General features: G+C 44.1%; 1 protein-coding gene across 1 annotated transcript in view; it reads right to left on the reverse strand.

Annotated features, from left to right (window-relative positions):
* qser1 (glutamine and serine rich 1) overlaps positions 1-8,877 on the reverse strand; it is an 84,876-nt gene extending 75,999 nt beyond the window's left edge. The window contains exon 1 of the mRNA XM_033038763.1: positions 8,425-8,877. Coding sequence (XP_032894654.1) covers positions 8,425-8,546 — 122 coding nt within the window. The 5' untranslated portion in view covers positions 8,547-8,877. The remainder of the gene's footprint in view (positions 1-8,424) is intronic.
* Between the last annotated feature and the right edge of the window lie 10,269 nt (positions 8,878-19,146).

A 19,146-nucleotide genomic window follows, 5' to 3' on the forward strand; every position in this document is an offset into this window, starting at 1 on the left:
CAATTTAAATTGGGGTTTTGTTCAGCCTTTTACATACAGATTGATCTTCCAACAGAGTACATCTTTAAGATTTGATTACTAACTGGACAATTCTTAGAAAACAATGAAATAAACCAAAACAATGTCCCTCGCTTTTTAGGTGTTGTTTATTTATTGTCACATGTACAAGAGATATATAGAGAAAAACTTTGCCTTCTATCCAGTTGACTCATACTAAACACAAGCACAATCAAGCCATACACATAAACAACATGTAATCAAGGCGAAAAATACTACAGTGCAGAATATAGTGTTATAACATTACAGTTACAGGGAAAATTCAAATTAAAAAGTACAAGCGTAACAATAAGGCAGTTGGGAGATTGGGATTATACCCTAGTTTAAGAGAGTACCGTTCAGTAGTCTGACGACAGCAGGGAAGAGGCTGTTCACAAATCTGGCTGTATGTGCTTTCAAGCTAATGTATCTTCTACCCCATTGCAGAGGAGAAAAAGGGAATGACCAGGGTGAACATGGTCCTTGATTATGTTGGCTGCTTTCCTGAGGCAGCATGATGTGTCCATGGAGTTGATGAGTGGGGAAGCTGGTTTGTGTAATGGCCCGAGTTACATCCACAACTTCTTATCGTCTTGGGTAGTGCTGATAAGACAAAATGCTGGAGTAACTCAGCGGGACAAGCAACATCTCTGGAGAGAAGGAATGGGTGATGTTTTGGGTTGAGACCCTTCAGACCATAGAAAACCATGGTTATAAAACCATGCTGTGATGCGTCCAATAATATGTTTTCTGCGGTGCATCTGGAGTAAATTGCATTATTTACTGTATTATTACTTATTTAAACATGCTATTTACATTGAGTGATGCAGATGTTAAACAATTCAGAAGTTTGGATTAACAATACAAGGATCCCAGTTCAAATCTTAAAATATCAAATATCTATCTAAATACTCATAAAACTCTGATCATGGACGTGGATGTATTTGTGTGTGTATTTGTTTGTCTGTGATTCACATCTCCTCGAAAACACGACGCGCTAACGGTGAAATTTTTACATATTCCGATAGAGATTTACCTCATGATTTCAAAAATAGTCTTATCTGAAAATTTGATTAATTATTTCTTGAGTTTTTTAATTAAAATTGTTCACAAATCTGAAATCTTTTTTGAAGTTAACAAGCTGATGATGTCACAATGGCTCTGCTCCTCACGACCCACTGCGCAGCCCGCTGGGCACTGTTTTCCAGGAGCTGTGAGTTACGTCGCCCCCCCCCCCCCCCCCCTCTCCCCCGACTCGCAGTTAATCCAAACTTCTGAATTGTTTAACCTCTGCATCACTCAATGTAAATAGCACGTTTAAATAAGTAATAATACAGTAAATAATGCAATTTACTCCAGATGCACCGCAGAAAACATATTATTGGACGCATCGCTCAGTATCCGCGCCGGCCGCTGAGTTCAAGTCCACCCTCTCCCTCTCTCTTTTCACTCCCCTCCCCCTCTTTCTCTGCTCCCCCCCTCTCTTGACGCGCCTGCGAAGTGGGGGCTATGCGTCAGTGGATAGGGCGGGGATGGGGTAAAAGGAGCTAATGAGTAATATTAATATAATATCAAGGGAGGTGGTTAATGCGCGCATGGATGTGGGAGGGGGGGGGGTGGTTAGTGTGTGTATTAGTGGGGGTGGGGATGGTTAGTGTGTGCGTGTGTGCCACAGCAGGTGCCCCCCCCCCCCCGCAGCTGCGCGTTGAGGGGACGAGACCCAACGGGTCCCCCTTGTTTAGTAGAATTTAAATTCAAATAAATAATTTGAAATTTTAAAGTTATTAGTAATAACTGGATTGCTACAACCCCAATTGTTTTACTATTGTCATGCGGAGGATGAAATGTGTCACCTGGAATGGTCTTTGGGCAATTCTTAAAGACCGTCTGAAATTATCCACCATGTCACACAGTTCAAGTCCTTTGCCACTTATGCCAAGATAGAAAAAAATTCAGCCCAGCCTAATTAAATTTCACCTGATCCAACTAAATTCTTGTCCAATGTGCAAGTCAAATTTAAAGGAGGAAAATTAATCTGGTAAATTTGCATTAATACTCAAGCCCAATATTTAGACTAAAGTTTTACAATTTTGTGAAGGATTTGCACCTAATAATTTGGATGATTTAGATATTTGTGTGATCCACGAAAATCACTTAGCAAAACTTGATGAGATTCTAAGCATTTTAAGGTTGGCACGAAACCAGAGATGGATCTTATCATCCAGAATTCAGCTTTATAGTCAAATGACAATCTTTATACTTATAAAACTCTGATCTTGAATGTGTATTTATGTGTGTGTTTGTGTGATGTTCGTGTGTGATTTACATCTCCTCGAAAACACGATGCGCTAACGGTAAAATGTTTACATATTCTGATAGAGATTTATCTCATGATTTAAAAAGTCGTCTTATCTGAAAATTTGATTCATTATTTCTTGAGTTTTTTTATTAAAATTGTTTACAAACTGAAGTTAACAAGCTGATGATGTCACAATGGCTCTGCTCCTCACGACCCGCTGCGCACTGTTTTCAACGCGAGCTGCGAGTTACGTTACGCAGTAGACTCGCACTTGGCCGGCCGTCCGATAGGCCCCGCCCGAAGCCCATCCACCACCCCCCCCCCCCCCCCGGGCTCTGGATTGAAGCCGCGGAACACGCAGTAATTTGGTTGGGCTTCCGAGGTCTTCCGTGGTCCCCCGAGCGCTCCAGAGGCCCGCTCAGTATCCGCGCTGCCCGCTCGCCAAATTCAGTATCCGCCCTCTCACTCTCTCTTCCCCCACCCTCCTCTCCACCGCCCTCTCCCCTCCCTCTCCACCGCCCCCTCCCCTTCTCTCCACCTCCCTCCCCAACCACCTCCCTCCACTCCCCCCCTCCCACTCTTGATGCGCCTCCGAGGTGGGGGCTATGCGTCAGTGGATAGGGTAATAGGAGCCAATTAATAATATTAATATAATTTCAAAGGGGGCGGTTAGTGTGGGTGGGGGTGTGTGTCTGTGTGTGTGTGTGATATTCAGTAGGACAGACATTCTTTTCAAACTTTTGTTATCTCCAGTGAGATCTTTCTCTTTATTGAGAAACCAAGATCACCCAAGGTTCGTCGTACACATGACCAAGGTTCAAAGCTAAAGGTGAAGTCACAACATATTAACAGCACATCTATATGCTTAAAAGTCTGATCTTGGATGTGTATTTATATGTGCATGTGTGTATAATCACATCTTCTCGAAAAAACAATGCGCTAATGGTAAAATATTTACATATTCTGGTAGTGATTTTTTCCCGTGGAGTCTGAAATCGCCTTATCTGAAAATGTCATGCTTTATTTCTCGAGTTATTACTGAAAATGTTCAAAATTCTGACAAAAGTTTGAATTTAAAAACGACTCTTTCACCTATGACGTCACAATGGGTCTGCATGCCCTTCTTCCTCGCGCTGCGAGGGACGTCCCCCCCCCCCCCCCGACCTCTCCCTCCTCCCCGTTATTCAAGACTCAGCCCTCCCACCCCCACTCCAAAAGACGCAGAAAGAACGAGCAAGCCCCACTCGCCGGCCGCCCAGCTCGCCGAGTCCACATCCCCCCCTCTCTGCCCTCGTTGAGGGGATAGGACCGAGCTGTTGGACCCTCCCTCTCCAGCTGCGCCTGCGAGTTGGGGGTATGCGTGAGTGGATAGGGCGGGGGATGGGGTAAAAGGAGCGAATGAATAATATTAATATATCAAGGGGGGTGGTTAGTTTGGGTGTGGGGGGTGGTTAGTGGGTGTGTGACACTGCAGGCTCTTCCCCCTCCCCCCTTGCAACCGCGCGTTGAGGAGTCGGGACCCAACTGGTCCCACTTGGTCTAGTGTATCTTAAAATTTAGAAACTATACAGTTCCGATCTTCTGGAAATCTATGAGAGAGGCTGAATTTCCATAACAAAATATTGATATGGAGAAGACAAAGAACTCTGCAGGAATTTGTGTAAAGCTTAACAAAACTACTGAGCATTATTACAATCTTTCAGTAATTTTGCAGAGATGTTTTAGAGTTGAAAGGGGGAAGTAACGTTCATGCAAAAACTTGTTCAGGGATGCAAAAGTCTTGGAATTCTTTTTGCTGATGTAAATTTATTCATGTTACTGACAGATTTGTTTTTTATAGAACACTAAAGAATTTTTGAATAAAAGTTGAGCTTTACTAGAAATCAAAATCACAATAGATGTATTACATCAGGGTAGACTGCTGGTGATAGAATAATATGATCACACAAGCAGCAAATTGATGCCAATATTTAAACAGTTCATTGCCACAATTTATTTTGCATTGCAGGCCAGGTCAACACCATTCCAAAGCTTATTTTCTAATGGCTGATTTTAATTCAAATCCCTGGGACTGGCATCCAAGGATAACAGCCAAGATTTACAGAATAAAATCTGGACTTATTCTGATGACAAGGAACCAAAAGCTTACAAAGCAATCAGGTTGACAGAAATTGATAGAGCAATTTGATACCTAATTCACTCAGGCTTTTCTGGCACATTAATAAAAAACAAACCTAGTTGAAGCTTATAACCATTTTTTTTAATTTGCAGTATTCGTGACCCTCGCATTTTGCACTTGTCCTACCTTATTTGCTACCTTCTATCAAAATCAGGGAATGCAGCCATAAAATTCTTCATAGAATCTTATAGAATTTTTCGAGGATGTAACTAGTAGCGTGGATAGGGGAGAACCAGTGGATGTGGTGTATCTGGACTTCCAGAAGGATTTCGACAAGGTCCCACATAAGAGATTAGTATACAAACTTAAAGCACACGGCATTGGGGGTTCAGTATTGATGTGGATAGAGAACTGGCTGGCAAACAGGAAGCAAAGAGTAGGAGTAAACAGGTCCTTTTCACAATGGCAGGCAGTGACTAGTGGGGTACCGCAAGGCTCAGTGCTGGGACCCCAGCTATTTACAATATATATTAATGATCTGGATGAGGGAATTGAAGGCAATATCTCCAAGTTTGCGGATGACACTAAGCTGGGGGGCAGTGTTAGCTGTGAGGAGGATGCTAGGAGACTGCAAGGTGACTTGGATAGGCTGGGTGAGTGGGCAAATGTTTGGCAGATGCAGTATAATGTGGATAAATGTGAGGTTATCCATTTTGGTGGCAAAAACAGGAAAGCAGACTATTATCTAAATGGTGGCCGACTAGGAAAAGGGGAGATGCAGCGAGACCTGGGTGTCATGGTACACCAGTCATTGAAAGTGGGCATGCAGGTGCAGCAGGCAGTGAAGAAAGCGAATGGTATGTTAGCTTTCATAGCAAAAGGATTTGATTATAGGAGCAGGTAGGTTCTACTGCAGTTGTACAGGGTCTTGGTGAGACCACACCTGGAGTATTGCGTACAGTTTTGGTCTCCAAATCTGAGGAAGGACATTATTGCCATAGAGGGAGTGCAGAGAAGGTTCACCAGACTGATTCCTGGGATGTCAGGACTGTCTTATGAAGAAAGACTGGATAGACTTGGTTTATACTCTCTAGAATTTAGGAGATTGAGAGGGGATCTTATAGAAACTTACAAAATTCTTAAGGGGTTGGACAGGCTAGATGCAGGAAGATTGCTCCCGATGTTGGGGAAGTCCAGGACAAGGGGTCACAGCTTAAGGATAAGGGGGAAATCCTTTAAAACCGAGATGAGAAGAACTTTTTTCACACAGAGAGTGGTGAATCTCTGGAACTCTCTGCCACAGAGGGTAGTCGAGGCCAGTTCATTGGCTATATTTAAGAGGGAGTTAGATGTGGCCCTTGTGGCTAAGGGGATCAGAGGGTATGGAGAGAAGGCAGGTACGGGATACTGAGTTGGATGATCAGCCATGATCATATTGAATGGCGGTGCAGGCTCGAAGGGCCGAATGGCCTACTCCTGCACCTAATTTCTATGTTTCTATGTTTCTATATAACCACCAACATTAATGCAGGTGTGTTTCAAAGGCCATTGCAAATCTCACAACCTTCCCTCCATGGTGACTAGAAGTGTATCTGTATACTACTGAGGATGAAGAGATGGAAGGTAGGATTAGGTTGGAGAGCTGATTATCAACCGGCAAACTTGGCTAAATGGTCTCCTTCCTAATCGGGATTTTCTTCTGATTCTACTTTGTAATTCTAACAACTTTGCGAGAATCACATACATTTTCATAATGCAACAAGCCGTTCAGATCAATTGATCTGTCACACGCACAGATTATACACCAGAAAATAACAAAACCTTGACATGCTGTGTTGCCCAAGGAGAAATCTTTCAAATGAGATGGGACAGAAGTCCTGTCCCATAAATGTAATCATGTCATTATTTCAGCACCTCCAAAATCCACAATTTCCACTTCAGAAGAGAAGGGCAACAGGGGCATGAAAACTCCGCTAATTGCAGATTCTCCTACCAAATCTCATTTTGACTTGAAATCTAGGCATTTATTTTCATCATCACTACATTTATATCTTCAAAATACCTACACAACAGCAATACCTTCACCACAGGCACTGAAATAGTTCAACATAACTCACCTCCTTTAAGGAGAATTAGGGATGAGTAGTAATTGCTGGGCTTTGCCTGTGGCATCCACACCTTGCCAAATTAAGTTTTAAATCTTTTTTTTCCAGAAATACGTTGGAAATTTTCACTGGCTAAATTTTAGTCCCCAATTGGTAATATTAAAGTTATCACATTCTGTGGGGTTTTGCTAGGCACAAAATGTTTGCCACATTGCTTTCATTACAAGAAATAGAACAAAATTAAAACGGTGTATAGGGCTTTGGAATACATCGTGGTTGTGAGAAAATGCAAAACAGTGAAGACAATTAGCGTTGCTGCCTCAGCTCAAGAGACCCTAGTTTGATCATGACTTGGATGCTGTCTTTGTGGAATTTGCATATTCACCCTGTAACATAGTGCTCTGGTTTATAGACAATAGGTGCAAGAGTAGGCCATTCGAGCCAGCACCGCCATTCAATGTGATCATGGCTAAACATCCCCAATCAGTACGCCGTTCCTGCCTTCGCCCCATATCCCCTGACTCCGCTATCTTTAAGAGCCCTATCTAGCTCACTCTTGAAAGTATCTAGAGAACCGGCCCCCACCGCCCTCTGAGGCAGAGAATTCCGCAGACTCATAACTCTGTGTGAAAAAGAGTGTTTTTTTTTCTCTCATATCCCAGAGATGTGCTGTTAAGATAACTGGCCAGTTAAAGTATCCCATAATGTAAGAAAGTGCCAACAAACAATAAAGGGGTGCTGGTGGTTGTGGGAGAGAATGAGTTGTAGGGCTACAGGTGAATGGATTGATGGTTATGTTTTGCCAGTACAGATCCTAATTGACCGAATTGCACTCCTTCTGTACTATAATTCTTAACCAGAATAAAAATTTGTAATACAATTATTTTTCCAATAATAAAAACCTACCTTTTCCGTCTAAAAGTAGCAAAAAAAAGATTTCAGCCTCTATATCTCTGCATTAAAAAGTATTTGCAAGAACCATCATGTAAACAATTAAAACCACACAACTGGGGAGACAATTAATTAGCCACCGTAATCATCCGACATAGAATTTACGTGAGTACACAAAATTGCTGGAGGAACTCAGCGGGTGCAGCAGCATCTATGTTTTAAGTTTGAATTACGTGGTTGACTTACATAGAATTTACGTGGTTGACTTGTCAATTTAATGTAAATTGACGTCAACCAACCTGTCTGCCTCAGGTACAAAGTTGAAAACATACGAACGATGTATCCTTGGATTGCGATGCTGTTAACTTAAGTTTGAAACACTTGAATTTCCTTGCGTCCCGGCAACAGAACTCGTGTGATTCCTGCAGACCACGCCCACTTTTGCAAACTTAAAATATTTTCCACAATAAAAAGGCAAACACCAATTGCTGAGTTTGCACCAAATAGCTTTCATAAGCAGTTTGTAATCGATGCAGAATTAATTCCACTTTTTTTTTTAAATACACAAAAAAGGCGACAAAGAGACAGTGGAAACAAAACAATCTTGCTGAAGGCCCTGCTCTTCGCCCTGTGCGAGAGCCGCTTTTCAACCCTCCCCGACCTCTGCGGACGTGTTATCAATGGAGATCACTAGGACAACAATCATTTTTTTAAAGACTTAATGGGAAAAGATTAAAAATAATTAACTTAGAATTAAAGGACTGATAAATGCACGGAGAGATCAGCCTCGGACTACCCTGTGCGCTGGACACCGACACATGGGATTTCACGGGAGGGGGAAGAGGAGAACTTTGCACCAGGCCCCGAAGCCCCCCTACTCGATTTTTCCTCTCGCCGATATGTGGTGAGGGGAGACATGTTCGACCCCCTTTGCGAAACACACGCGACCGACCAGGCCGTCAGTGCTCCCTCACCTGGACTTGACGCCGCCACCACCGCCGCTGCTGCTGCTGCTCCCCGTCCGTTCGTACGGCCACGCTTGCCCGCCAGCGATGAGCGGGTCGGTGAAGTTGGCCGCCGTGTAGTTCCTGTCCATGTTCCGAGTGCGCGGCCGAGCGGGCGGGCGCGCTCGCGCTCCTGGCGGGAGGCTCGTCCCTCACATGCCTCGCGTGGCCGGCGGACCGTTGGGAACCGCCGTTGTGGCGTTAGCGCGGGCCCTGGAGCTGCCTCAAGACAGGGTGAGCGGGCGGGAGGGAGAGTGGTGGGGGGAGAGTGAAGGAGGGGAGAGGGAGCGAGAGAGACGGGCCGCACGTCCTCCAAATCTACACGGCCTCACTTTCTGATTTTTCTCTCTCTTTCTACAACGTTGGTCGCTCCCAGGATGCACCTCCTTCTGCTCCAGACCACAGCAAGAGCTGGCGTAAGGGAAGCCTAAACGCGTGAGCGTAAGGAATTGGGGAGGGACAAGGCTGTGGCTGGTTATTGCCTGATTGTCCAGGCCCGCGGTGCCGAGGCATGTTTGTCCCATTCCTCTTCTCACATATGCACATCCTGGGTGTGTGCTGATACTGAGATGATGTATAGACCCACAACGCAAGATTTGGTTGCTTACCAAAGCTTTAATGTTTACGAAGGAACTGCAAATTGCTGGTATTAAACCGAAGATAGACACAAAAAACTGGAGTAACTCAGCGAGGCAGACAGCATCTATGGGGAAAATGAATAGGTTCCTTTTCTCCAGAGATTCTGTCTGTCCCGCTGAGTTACTCCAGCTTTTTGTGTCAAAGCTTGAATGTTGACTGGTCTCGTAATGATAGCTGATTTCCTAGTACCACAGTATCAGAAGATATTAATGCTTAATTTAATGATAGCTCAATAATACTGGGCCTGCTAATGTTGATACCTGCTATTGGTAATATTGCTTAGCAAATACTACGGCTTCTTAATGTTAGATTGTTTTGTCACATAATGCTTTAATTACCATGAATTCCTGGACCGATAGTACCAAAACTAGTCTGTATGAAGAATGATTGTTTGTTCCCCGAGTCCAGGATTTAATAATGTGACATTACTATGATATAGAAAGTGAATCAGTGTTTTGATCGTTCAGTCCTGCAGCACCAAGGATGGGTTTGATTGCTTACTAGAAAGGAGATTGCCAAATTATTATGGAACAGAAGAATTGTTCTATCAGGGCAGTGGCAGTTCTTTGTGGAGTTTCCAGTAGTCCTATTCCCACGCTATAGAATAATAATGTTATCTTTGGTCTTTTCCTAATCCTTGATTCATAAATTCAAACAAAACTGTGATTTTGTTATTTTTCTTGCCTATTTTGTACTTTAACTTGCATAATGGAATATAACACTGATGATGTGTCTGAAGGTTAAATATCTCAGCCACAGCATGTAAATGAGCAAAATATTTTCACTTCATAGATCATAATATTTAAATGATTTAACAAGTTGCAACTTTCTTGATATCAAAATATACTTTAAAGCTCATTGAGTCATGGAGAGAGACAGCATGGCAACAGGCCTTTGGCCCACCAAATCTGCATCGGCCTTCAAAGAAAATATGTCAATGGCAACTCATGCTGAGAAGAGATTCGATAGAGTTTATTGTAATTTGTCAGTCACAGCACTTTAGTCGCATGTCTCAGGAATAGTATTGTCGGAATTGAGCTGAACAGTTCACTGCTGGTGACTGTTTTCAACTGTGACTCTGATGACAATTGATGAATCATTTGTACCTAATCTCTGCCTGTTGTAAAGCACAATTCGCCATATATTATTCGTGATGATAAACCAAAGGATGCGCTTCCCATGTGTGGTTCAAATAATCAAAAATTAATGATCTTGATTTCTTGAGCATTTATAATATAATTAATTCACGTGTCCCATTGAAAGGGTTAATATCTGTTTGTTTTCCATTTGTTATCAGGTTGATCTGTCTGTCATATGATATGACTGATTCATGCTTGATAGATTTAATTTTGTTTAGAGATACAGCACGGAAACAGGCCCTACGGCCCAACGAGTCCGCACTGACTAGCAATCCCAGCACTTTAACACAAGCCTATACACACTAGGGACAATTTACACTTATACCAAGTATACAAACCCAAGCCAATTAACCTGCAAACCTGCACATCTATATAATGTGAGAGAAAACCAAAGATCTCGGAGAAAACACACGCGGCCACGGGTAGAACGTACAAACTACGTACAGACAAGACAGCAACCGTAGTCGGGATCGAACCCAGGTCTCTGGCACTGTAAGGCAGCAACTCTACCGCCCGAATAAGATAATCTTATTTTCTTTATATCTCAGTTAATTTATAATCCAAGAGATAGTAATGCTGGAAAAGTGGAAGAAAATAATCCTAAAGGTATGTTTTAAGAATCATTTTAGAGGCAGACAAAATTAGAGCAAAATATGTTTTTGAAGGAATCTCTTGTAGTTATAGGGAAGATCGCTAAAGTTCTGCCATCAATTGAGCATAACCAGTGTAAGTTTTCACAATCATGGATGTGTGCAATCAAAATTATAAAAGCACAGATTTGTCCATTTGAGTTTTTTTGTGCAAAATTGTACACCTGTGGAAGAAATACAAAATTATTTTGTCCAAAAATAGAGTTAAATGGCAAATGTATCGATGTAAGCATAACAAAGCTGTAGTTTGTCCGTCAAGACCCTAGATGTATTATTAAATTAGCTCAACCAAGTACCACTACCAAAGAAAAAAGTGAATTTGAAAACTTATATCAGGTGAAGTATGGAAGACCTTGGGCCAGATTAAATGTTTAATGTGTCACAATGGTCAGCAAATAGAACCACCAGTGCTTGAAACTGATCAACCATCAATTTTGGTGATTAGTGTAATAATTGGCTTGGTAAATTGAGGTTAGACTAGGTACTTCAGAATGACACTTTGGCATAGCACTGAAAAATAAAAACAGTCAAGTATAGTCACACAGTATTTGACTTCACCATATCCTCAGTTCAGGGCAATTGGCTGTTGGCTTCATTACTGGCCAGTGACATTGACATCCTGTGAACAGGGTAAAAAAAACATTGCTGTTAATGCTCATATTCAGTCTATGCCAGACATAAAATTAATCTGCCTTAAGTCATGTTCTATATCTGTTGAAGAACCAGGTGCAGGAAGAGTTAGTTAAATTAGAATTAACTGTTCTAGTAAAGATAAGTCACGCTGACTTGGCAACTTCTATTGTAGTAGTACCTAGATCAGATAAGTTTCTTTGACTTTATGATAATTACAAGGTGACATTGAATCAGGCAGTTGATGGCAAAAAGTACTTCACACAAGTTGGCAAGAACTAAAATTTCACCACCTGTTGTGTACATATGCTTAAATAAAATCTGAATAAGGAGAATCAGTAATATTAGCAATCAAACGACTTTGCCGAACACTCGTGCTCTATCTGCTTGGACTGGCTGGAGTTCTTGATTGCCAGCCATTTTAATACCCATTCCCATACCAACCTCTGTCCGTGGCCTCTTCCACTGCCACTTTGACAATTACAGGCCCTAAATAGTTAGTGTAAACTGGTGACGCAGATGTTTAGTAAGGTTTGAGATGTATATTAGCATAATACGATGGTATTAGTGGGATATTTTAACTTCCCAATAATGTTTAGGTCATCCCTAACGCAAAGGACTTGGACCCGGTGGAATTTGTTAAATATATCCAACAAAGCTTTAATAATCAATATACAGAGGACCTGACAAGAGAGGAAGCAACACTGGACCTCCTTTTGGGAAACAAAATACAAGTGACTGCAGTGCCAGTGGAGGAGTACTTTGGGACTAGTGATGAGAATTCTACAGAATTTGAAATAGTTATGGAGAAAGATCTGGCTGGTTTACAAATTAAGGTTCTAAATTGGGTCAAGTCCAATTTTGAAGGCTTTTAGACTGGAACTTGCAGAGGTCAATGGGGTGAGACCGCAGGCAAAGGGACATCTGTCAAGTGGAAAGTCTTTAAAAGTGCGAAAGCAAGAGTTCGGGGACAGCATGTTCCTGTTAGTGTGAAGATAAGGCTGGCAGGTTTAGAGAACCATGGTTGACGAGATATTGAAGCTCAGGATAAAGTAGAAGACAGTTACAGTGGGTATAGACAGTCAGGATCAAGCAAATTACTTGACGAGTTTAAGAAGTGCTGATAGTATGGAAGCTGACCCCAATTATGTGAATAATGTAATGAGAAGACAACATGTAAATGAAGAGAATGACAGGGAATAGTTCAAAAGTGACTGTGCAGATACAGTATGAAATGCTGTTCCTGTAAATATAATTATAAATTTATAGTATGCTAAGATAGTTTATTTAATAACTGCAGTTGAAAAGCACAGAGAAATTATCATTTTTTTATTTACAAATAATGTAATAAACTTAAGTATTGAATATCATTAAGCTTAGTTTTGTTTTGATGAACACATCAGAAATATTATTCACTTTGATAAACATGTCATAGATATGTCAAAATTTACTATATTCATTGATAAAAACCTACGCCCCAACACACATTTCATTCATGTACAGTGCCCTCCATAATGTTTGGGACAAAGACCCATCATTTATTTATTTGCCACTGTACTGCACAATTTGAGATTTGAAATAGAAAAAAATCAAGTGGTTAAAGTACACATTGTTTGATTTTAATAAAGGCCACTTTTATACATTTTGGTTTCACCATGTAGAAATTACAGCAGTGTTTATACACAGTCAGGGTTAAAATAATCAGCTTGCAAATCTTCATACCACAGTGCATTTAAAATGTATTCAATATTTCTACCCATCCTAGTGTCAATAAGAGACATGAGCACACATATAATTGATTTTCATAACATTGAGGTGTTGTCATCTTCACATTAAATCTAACAGTTGTTTGAATATCTTGCATGTTAATAATTCAAAAATGCTTCCTGATTAACTCAGAACTCCCATGCAATGTAACAAAAATACTTAATTTGGTACTTTTGAATTTTATGCTTGGATCAATTAGTGATTTTATGAAACTCCTAATATTGCCTTGGTGCATGGAAATGGTTTGTAGAGGTCCACGCGTTGTGTAAACACTCCGTTTAATAATTAACTGATACAGCCCCGTCGCTCACGCACGCATCAAGTTAATATTTAACTATTACCGTGCTGTCGCTCGTGAGCACACACGAGTTAAACTCCAATCCTTTGTTCTCTAACCCCACGATGGCCCGCCCCCCTGACCGCGTGATTGGTCGGCCCAGATCACGCCCGGTCCACGCAAGAGTTCGAGCCCGACCAACGATGGTTCGATACCAAAATGGCTCAGCCAGCCACATGACCCCCCAGAACCGGAGTAATGGAGGCGGTTAGGCTCCGGGATGAAGTCCCCTGGGACCGTAAGCAGGGCGTCTTACACCAGCTCGGCCGAGAAATTTGCTTGGTCCTCCTTCGGGGCAGTGCTTATGCCCAGCAGGATCCAGGGCAACTCGTCCATCCAGACCGGTCCCATGAGCCGTGCCTTCAGGAGCCGGTGAAAACGCTCCACTAGGCTGTACTGTGATTCAGTTGAGCGCTAAGCAGCCGGGCCATGCTGACCACAACTTAGAGGTGAACTGCACACCTCTGTCCACCGGCACACCAAAGCGGGCGATCCAGTGGGCAGTGAGGACACGTGCACACGTCGCAGTGGAGGTACCCACGAGCGGGACGGCTTCTGGCCATTTCGTGAATTGGTCCACGATGGTGAAAAGGTGGGTGACACCTGTGAATGGGGGCAGTGGATGTGTTCGAAACGCTGGTGTGGCAGGGCGAAATTCTGCAGCGGCGCCTTGATGTGTCGCTGAATCTTTGAGATTTCACAGGGGATGCACGCCCTGGCCCAGTTTCCGACCTGTTTGCACAACCCATGCCACATGAACTTGGTTGCCACCAGTACCGTTGTTGCCCGGATGGAAGGGTGAACCAAACCATAAACCATGATGTCGAAAATCCGACGGCGCCAGGCTGCGGGGATGATGGGTCTTGGCTGTCCGGTAGACAGGTTGCAAAGGAGCATGGTGTCAGCGGGCCCGAATCGCATATCCTCCAACAACAGGCCTTAGATGGCGGTGCGGTAAGCGAGCATCTCCTCATCCACTCGCTGGGTGGTCGCCACGGCTGTGTAGTCGACACCTGGGGCCAAAGCGTGGATGGCATTGATGACAGTGCGGGACAACGCATCTGCAACCCGGTTGCTCTTGCCTGCGATATGCTGGACGCAAGTCATGTACTCGGAGATGTAGGCCAAGTGACGCTGCAGTCGGGATGACCAGGGATAAGACACCTTGGCAAAGGCAAACGTGAATGGCTTGTGGTCGGTGAATGCTGTGAAACACCTGCCCCCGAAGAAGTAGCGGAAATGCCGGATGGCCAGGTAGAGCGCGAGGAGCTCCCGGTCGAAAGAACTGTACTTCTGCTCGGGCGGGTCTCAGGTGACGCCTGAAAAAGGCGAGGGGCTGGCAGCTTCTAGCGATCAGTTATTCCAGCACTCCGCCGATGGCTGTGCCAGATGCGTCAACCATGAGAGCTGTTGGAGCGTTGGCCCGTGGATGTACCAGCATCGTCGCCTTTGCCAGCGCCTCTTTGGTGTTGTTGAAAGCGGTCGTGACTGCGTTGTCCAAAATGAGCTCTCTCAGCTTGTTGGTCAGGGCCTTGAACAGTGGTTGCATGATCCTGACAGCTGCTGGTACGAAACGGTGATAGATGTTTACCATGCCGACAAACTCTTCACCGTAGAGGGTTTGGGAAACTGGCGAATGGTCTCGACCTTGGTCGGGAGTGGGACCGCACCGTGCTAGTTGATGTGGTGGCCGAGGAAACTGATGGAAGGGAGACCAAACTGACACCTGGCAAGGTTGATGACCAGGCCATGCTCGTTGAGCCGCTGGCAGCCGGAGGTGTGCGCGGTGTTCCTGCCGAGAGCGGCTGGCGATGAGGATGTCATCGAGGTAAATGAACTCGAAGTCCAGCCCGCGGCCCATCGTGTCCATGAGCCATTGGAAAGTCTTGGTGGCGTTCTTGAGGCCGAAAGGCATCCGTAGGAACTCAAAGAGCCCGATCGGGGTGATGAGAGCCGTCTTGGGGATGTCGTCCGGGTGGACTGGAATCTTATGGTAGCCACGTATCAGGTCGATTTTGGAAAGAACTTTGGAGCCGTGCAGATTGGCCGTGAAGTCCTGGATGTGAGGGACAGGGTACTGGTCGGCCGTTGTGACGTCGTTGAGATGGCGGTAGTCCCCACAGGGTCTCCAGCCCCCAGACGCTTTGGGGACCATTTGAAGGGGAGATGCCCACGGGTTGTCGGAGCGGTGCACTATGCCCATTTCCTGCATCCTGCGGAACTCATCTTTGGCCAGTTGGAGCTTGTCGGGGGGCAGCCTGCGTGCGCATGCACGGAGTGGCAGTCCAGTGATGGGGATATGGTATTTCATCCCATGCTTGGGGCTGGCCTTTGTGAACTGAGGGGTTATGAATCGGCCAAGATCCGGGCGTAATCGTTGTAAAAGATGTGGCGCAGTCAATTCGGCATGGTGCAACTCGAACGTCTCAGAATTGACGAGACGTTGTCCCTTCACGTCAACCAGCAGGGAGTCCACTCGGAGTAAATCGGCACCCAGCAGCGGTTGGGAGACGTCGGCGATAGTAAAGGGCCACTTGAAGTGACAGGATTTGAAGGTGAGCCGGATTGTGCGGACCCCGTACGTCTTGATGTTGCTGCCGTTGGCGGCGGCCAGGGAAGGTCCCCTCTTTCCAGAACGAGTGTCAGCCTCCGATGGGGGCAAATCACTGACCTTGCTCCCGTGTCCACGAGAAAATGCCGCCCCAAATGATGGTCCCAGGTGTAGAGGAGGCGATGCTTCTGGCCGGCTGCAGAAGCCAAGGACATCCAACCGTTGGAGGTCGGTGAAATCGTTGCCCGTGAGGAGCAAGCAAATGTCATCAGGCTTCTGCTCGAGGAAAACCTGTTCGAACAGGAGGCAGGTCTTGTGTCCGTCGATCAAGGCGAGCATTTCATTCATAAACACGGACGGCTTGCGGTCGCCTAGGCCATCCATGTGCAGGATTCTGGCTGCCCTGTCGCGGTGGCTGAGACCGAAAGTGTGCAAGAGGAGCGTTTTGAGGCCTTCGTACTTGCCGTCGGCTGGTGGCTGGCAAAAGTAATCGATTATGTGCCCGGTGGTGTCCTGGTCCAGTGCACTGACCACATAGTAGTATTTGTGGCATCAGCAGTGATCTGGTGAATGTGGAACTGGGCTTCAGCCTGTTCAAACCATACATGGGGCTGTGATGTCCAGAAAGAGGGCAGTTTGATCAAAACAGCGTTCTGCTGGTCTTGGTTGTCAGCTGCAAACATGATAAAATTCAAAATAGGCCATTTGGATTGTCGGGGTCACCACTGTAGAGGCCCACGCGTTGTATAAACACTCCGTTTAATAATTAAGCGATACCGCCCCGTCGCTTCCGCACGCATCAAGTTAATATTTAAGTATTACCGTGCCGTCGCTCGTGCACACACACGAGTTAAACTCCAACCGCAAAATCCTTTGTTCTCTAATCCCACGATTAGATCTGGGCCCGCCCCCCCCCCCCCCCCCCCCCCCCCCCGACTGCGTGATTGGTCGGCCCAGATCACGCCCGGTCCATGCAAAAGTTCGAGCCCGCCCAACCAAAATACCAATATTTTGTTCAATACCAAAGTTCAATACCAAAATGGCTCAGCCCGCCACAGGTTAACAATTCTGAAGTTGGTTCTGGCATAAGGGAGATACAAACACATTAAACTATTACTTTATTTTGTTAGCTTTCTTACTATTTCCACATATTTCAACTCTGACTGAATCCACTGTGCAGAAATACTTCAACTCACAGCTATGCTAAATTATGTACTAATTAATGTATTGGATGCGTGATTATATTTGATGCATAAAGCATTGGCACCATATCATGCAGCAGAACTTTGTATCAAAAGCACTCAAAGTTCTGTTCAGGTAATTAAAGTGTTTTTGGCAATTGTTTACCATCACTCATGCCTTAGCAGCTCTGGTTCCCTTGCTTATGCTTTTGAACATTAAGATTATCTTTATGGTCTAGTACTTCAACTGCCACAATGATGGTTGGCAAATAAACAAAAATTCCTCTATCAGTGGAGTTCACCCAATTGGTTGCATAAGAAATTCCCAAACTCTTTAACATTGACTGGTTCTCCTAATGATCTGACAGTTTCAAGAGTGTAAAACTGGAATGCTTTCCCATCATTTTGTTGGAAAAAATACCATTCGATATTTTGTGTTTGAAAGGAAAAACTGGAGGAAGTAATAAATCAATATCAGATTGGCAACATATACAATATTCAAACCTTAAGACAGACACAAAAGGCTGGAGTAACTCGGCAGGTCAGGCAACATCTCTGCAGAAAAGAAATAGGTGAGATGCTGTCTGACCTGCTGAGTTATTACAGCCATTTGTGTCTGTCCTTGGTTTTAAACCAGCATCTGCAGTTCCTCCCTACACACTTAATAACCTAAGATTTGTATTTCACGATTTTTTATTTCATTTAGAGATTATGTTGTCACTAGCAACATCAATATAAATTGGCCATTCTCAATTGTCTTGGACTTTGGTTTACCTGATTAGTCTATGTCTGGAGTACCTCATGTCATTTTGGACACCACATGCTGGACAGGATATTACTGGCCTTGGCGGGAATTCATCACAGATTATGCAGAAGTATACTAGGTTAAATTGCATGGATTATATTTTGTTTTCTCAACATCCGAACTGCTCCATCAATATTGACAGAATCCAATCTGCAGCGGCTCACATATAAGATCAGTGTTTTTGTGTACTTGCCTTCTAATGCTCCATGGAGCTTACTGGTGTCTTCGTTCATGATTGTGTGGTATGTTAATTCCTGCTATTGAGATTTGTAAAACTATGAAGGGAATTGACAGGATATTCTGGATACAAATGCGTTCTGGTTGTGAGATAACCCAAAACTAAAGATTATGAATATAACACAGTCTTGAAAAAAATCCAATGAGGGACTTAAAAGAAACGTCCTTAAAACAAAAAGCTCAGGATTAATCAGGTTACAATTTGTAATGAAAAATAGACCTAAAATGATTTCCAGATGTTGTTGAATTTATATTGGTTTGGTTTGGTTTGTGAGGTGCGATCTAGAAAGAAAAGAAAAACAAGCCTCTGAATTTCTTGATCCATTGCTGTTCATTTATTTTAGCAGTGACATGCTAGGGGGCGCCGGAGGAGGGAGATGGCGGCTCTGTCGGCAGTCTGTTCGTTTTTTTCATCCTTTTTGTTATTTTTAGCATTTGTTTAAAGTTTGTTTTAATGTTCTTCTGCTTGTTTTATGTGGGGGAGGGGGAAACTTTTTTTTCAGGTTCTTACCTTCCCGGAGATGTGATCAAGTTTCGGATCACATTCTCCGGGCTCTGCGGCCTACCATCGCTGGAGCGGGAAGCCGCCTCCGACTGTCGTGAGCCCCACCGCTGGGCGCGGACTTACCATTGGAGCGGATCCCTTGCCTGGGATCGCTCCCACCGCGGTCTGCGGACTTACCATCAAGGGCTCACAGTCTCGGGAGAAGCTAGTCTGGAGCTCCAATGCCACAGAAGGTTCGTCCAGCCCCGACA

This window comes from Amblyraja radiata, chromosome 20 (assembly GCF_010909765.2).
Source record: "Amblyraja radiata isolate CabotCenter1 chromosome 20, sAmbRad1.1.pri, whole genome shotgun sequence".
Classification (NCBI taxonomy): domain Eukaryota; kingdom Metazoa; phylum Chordata; class Chondrichthyes; order Rajiformes; family Rajidae; genus Amblyraja; species Amblyraja radiata.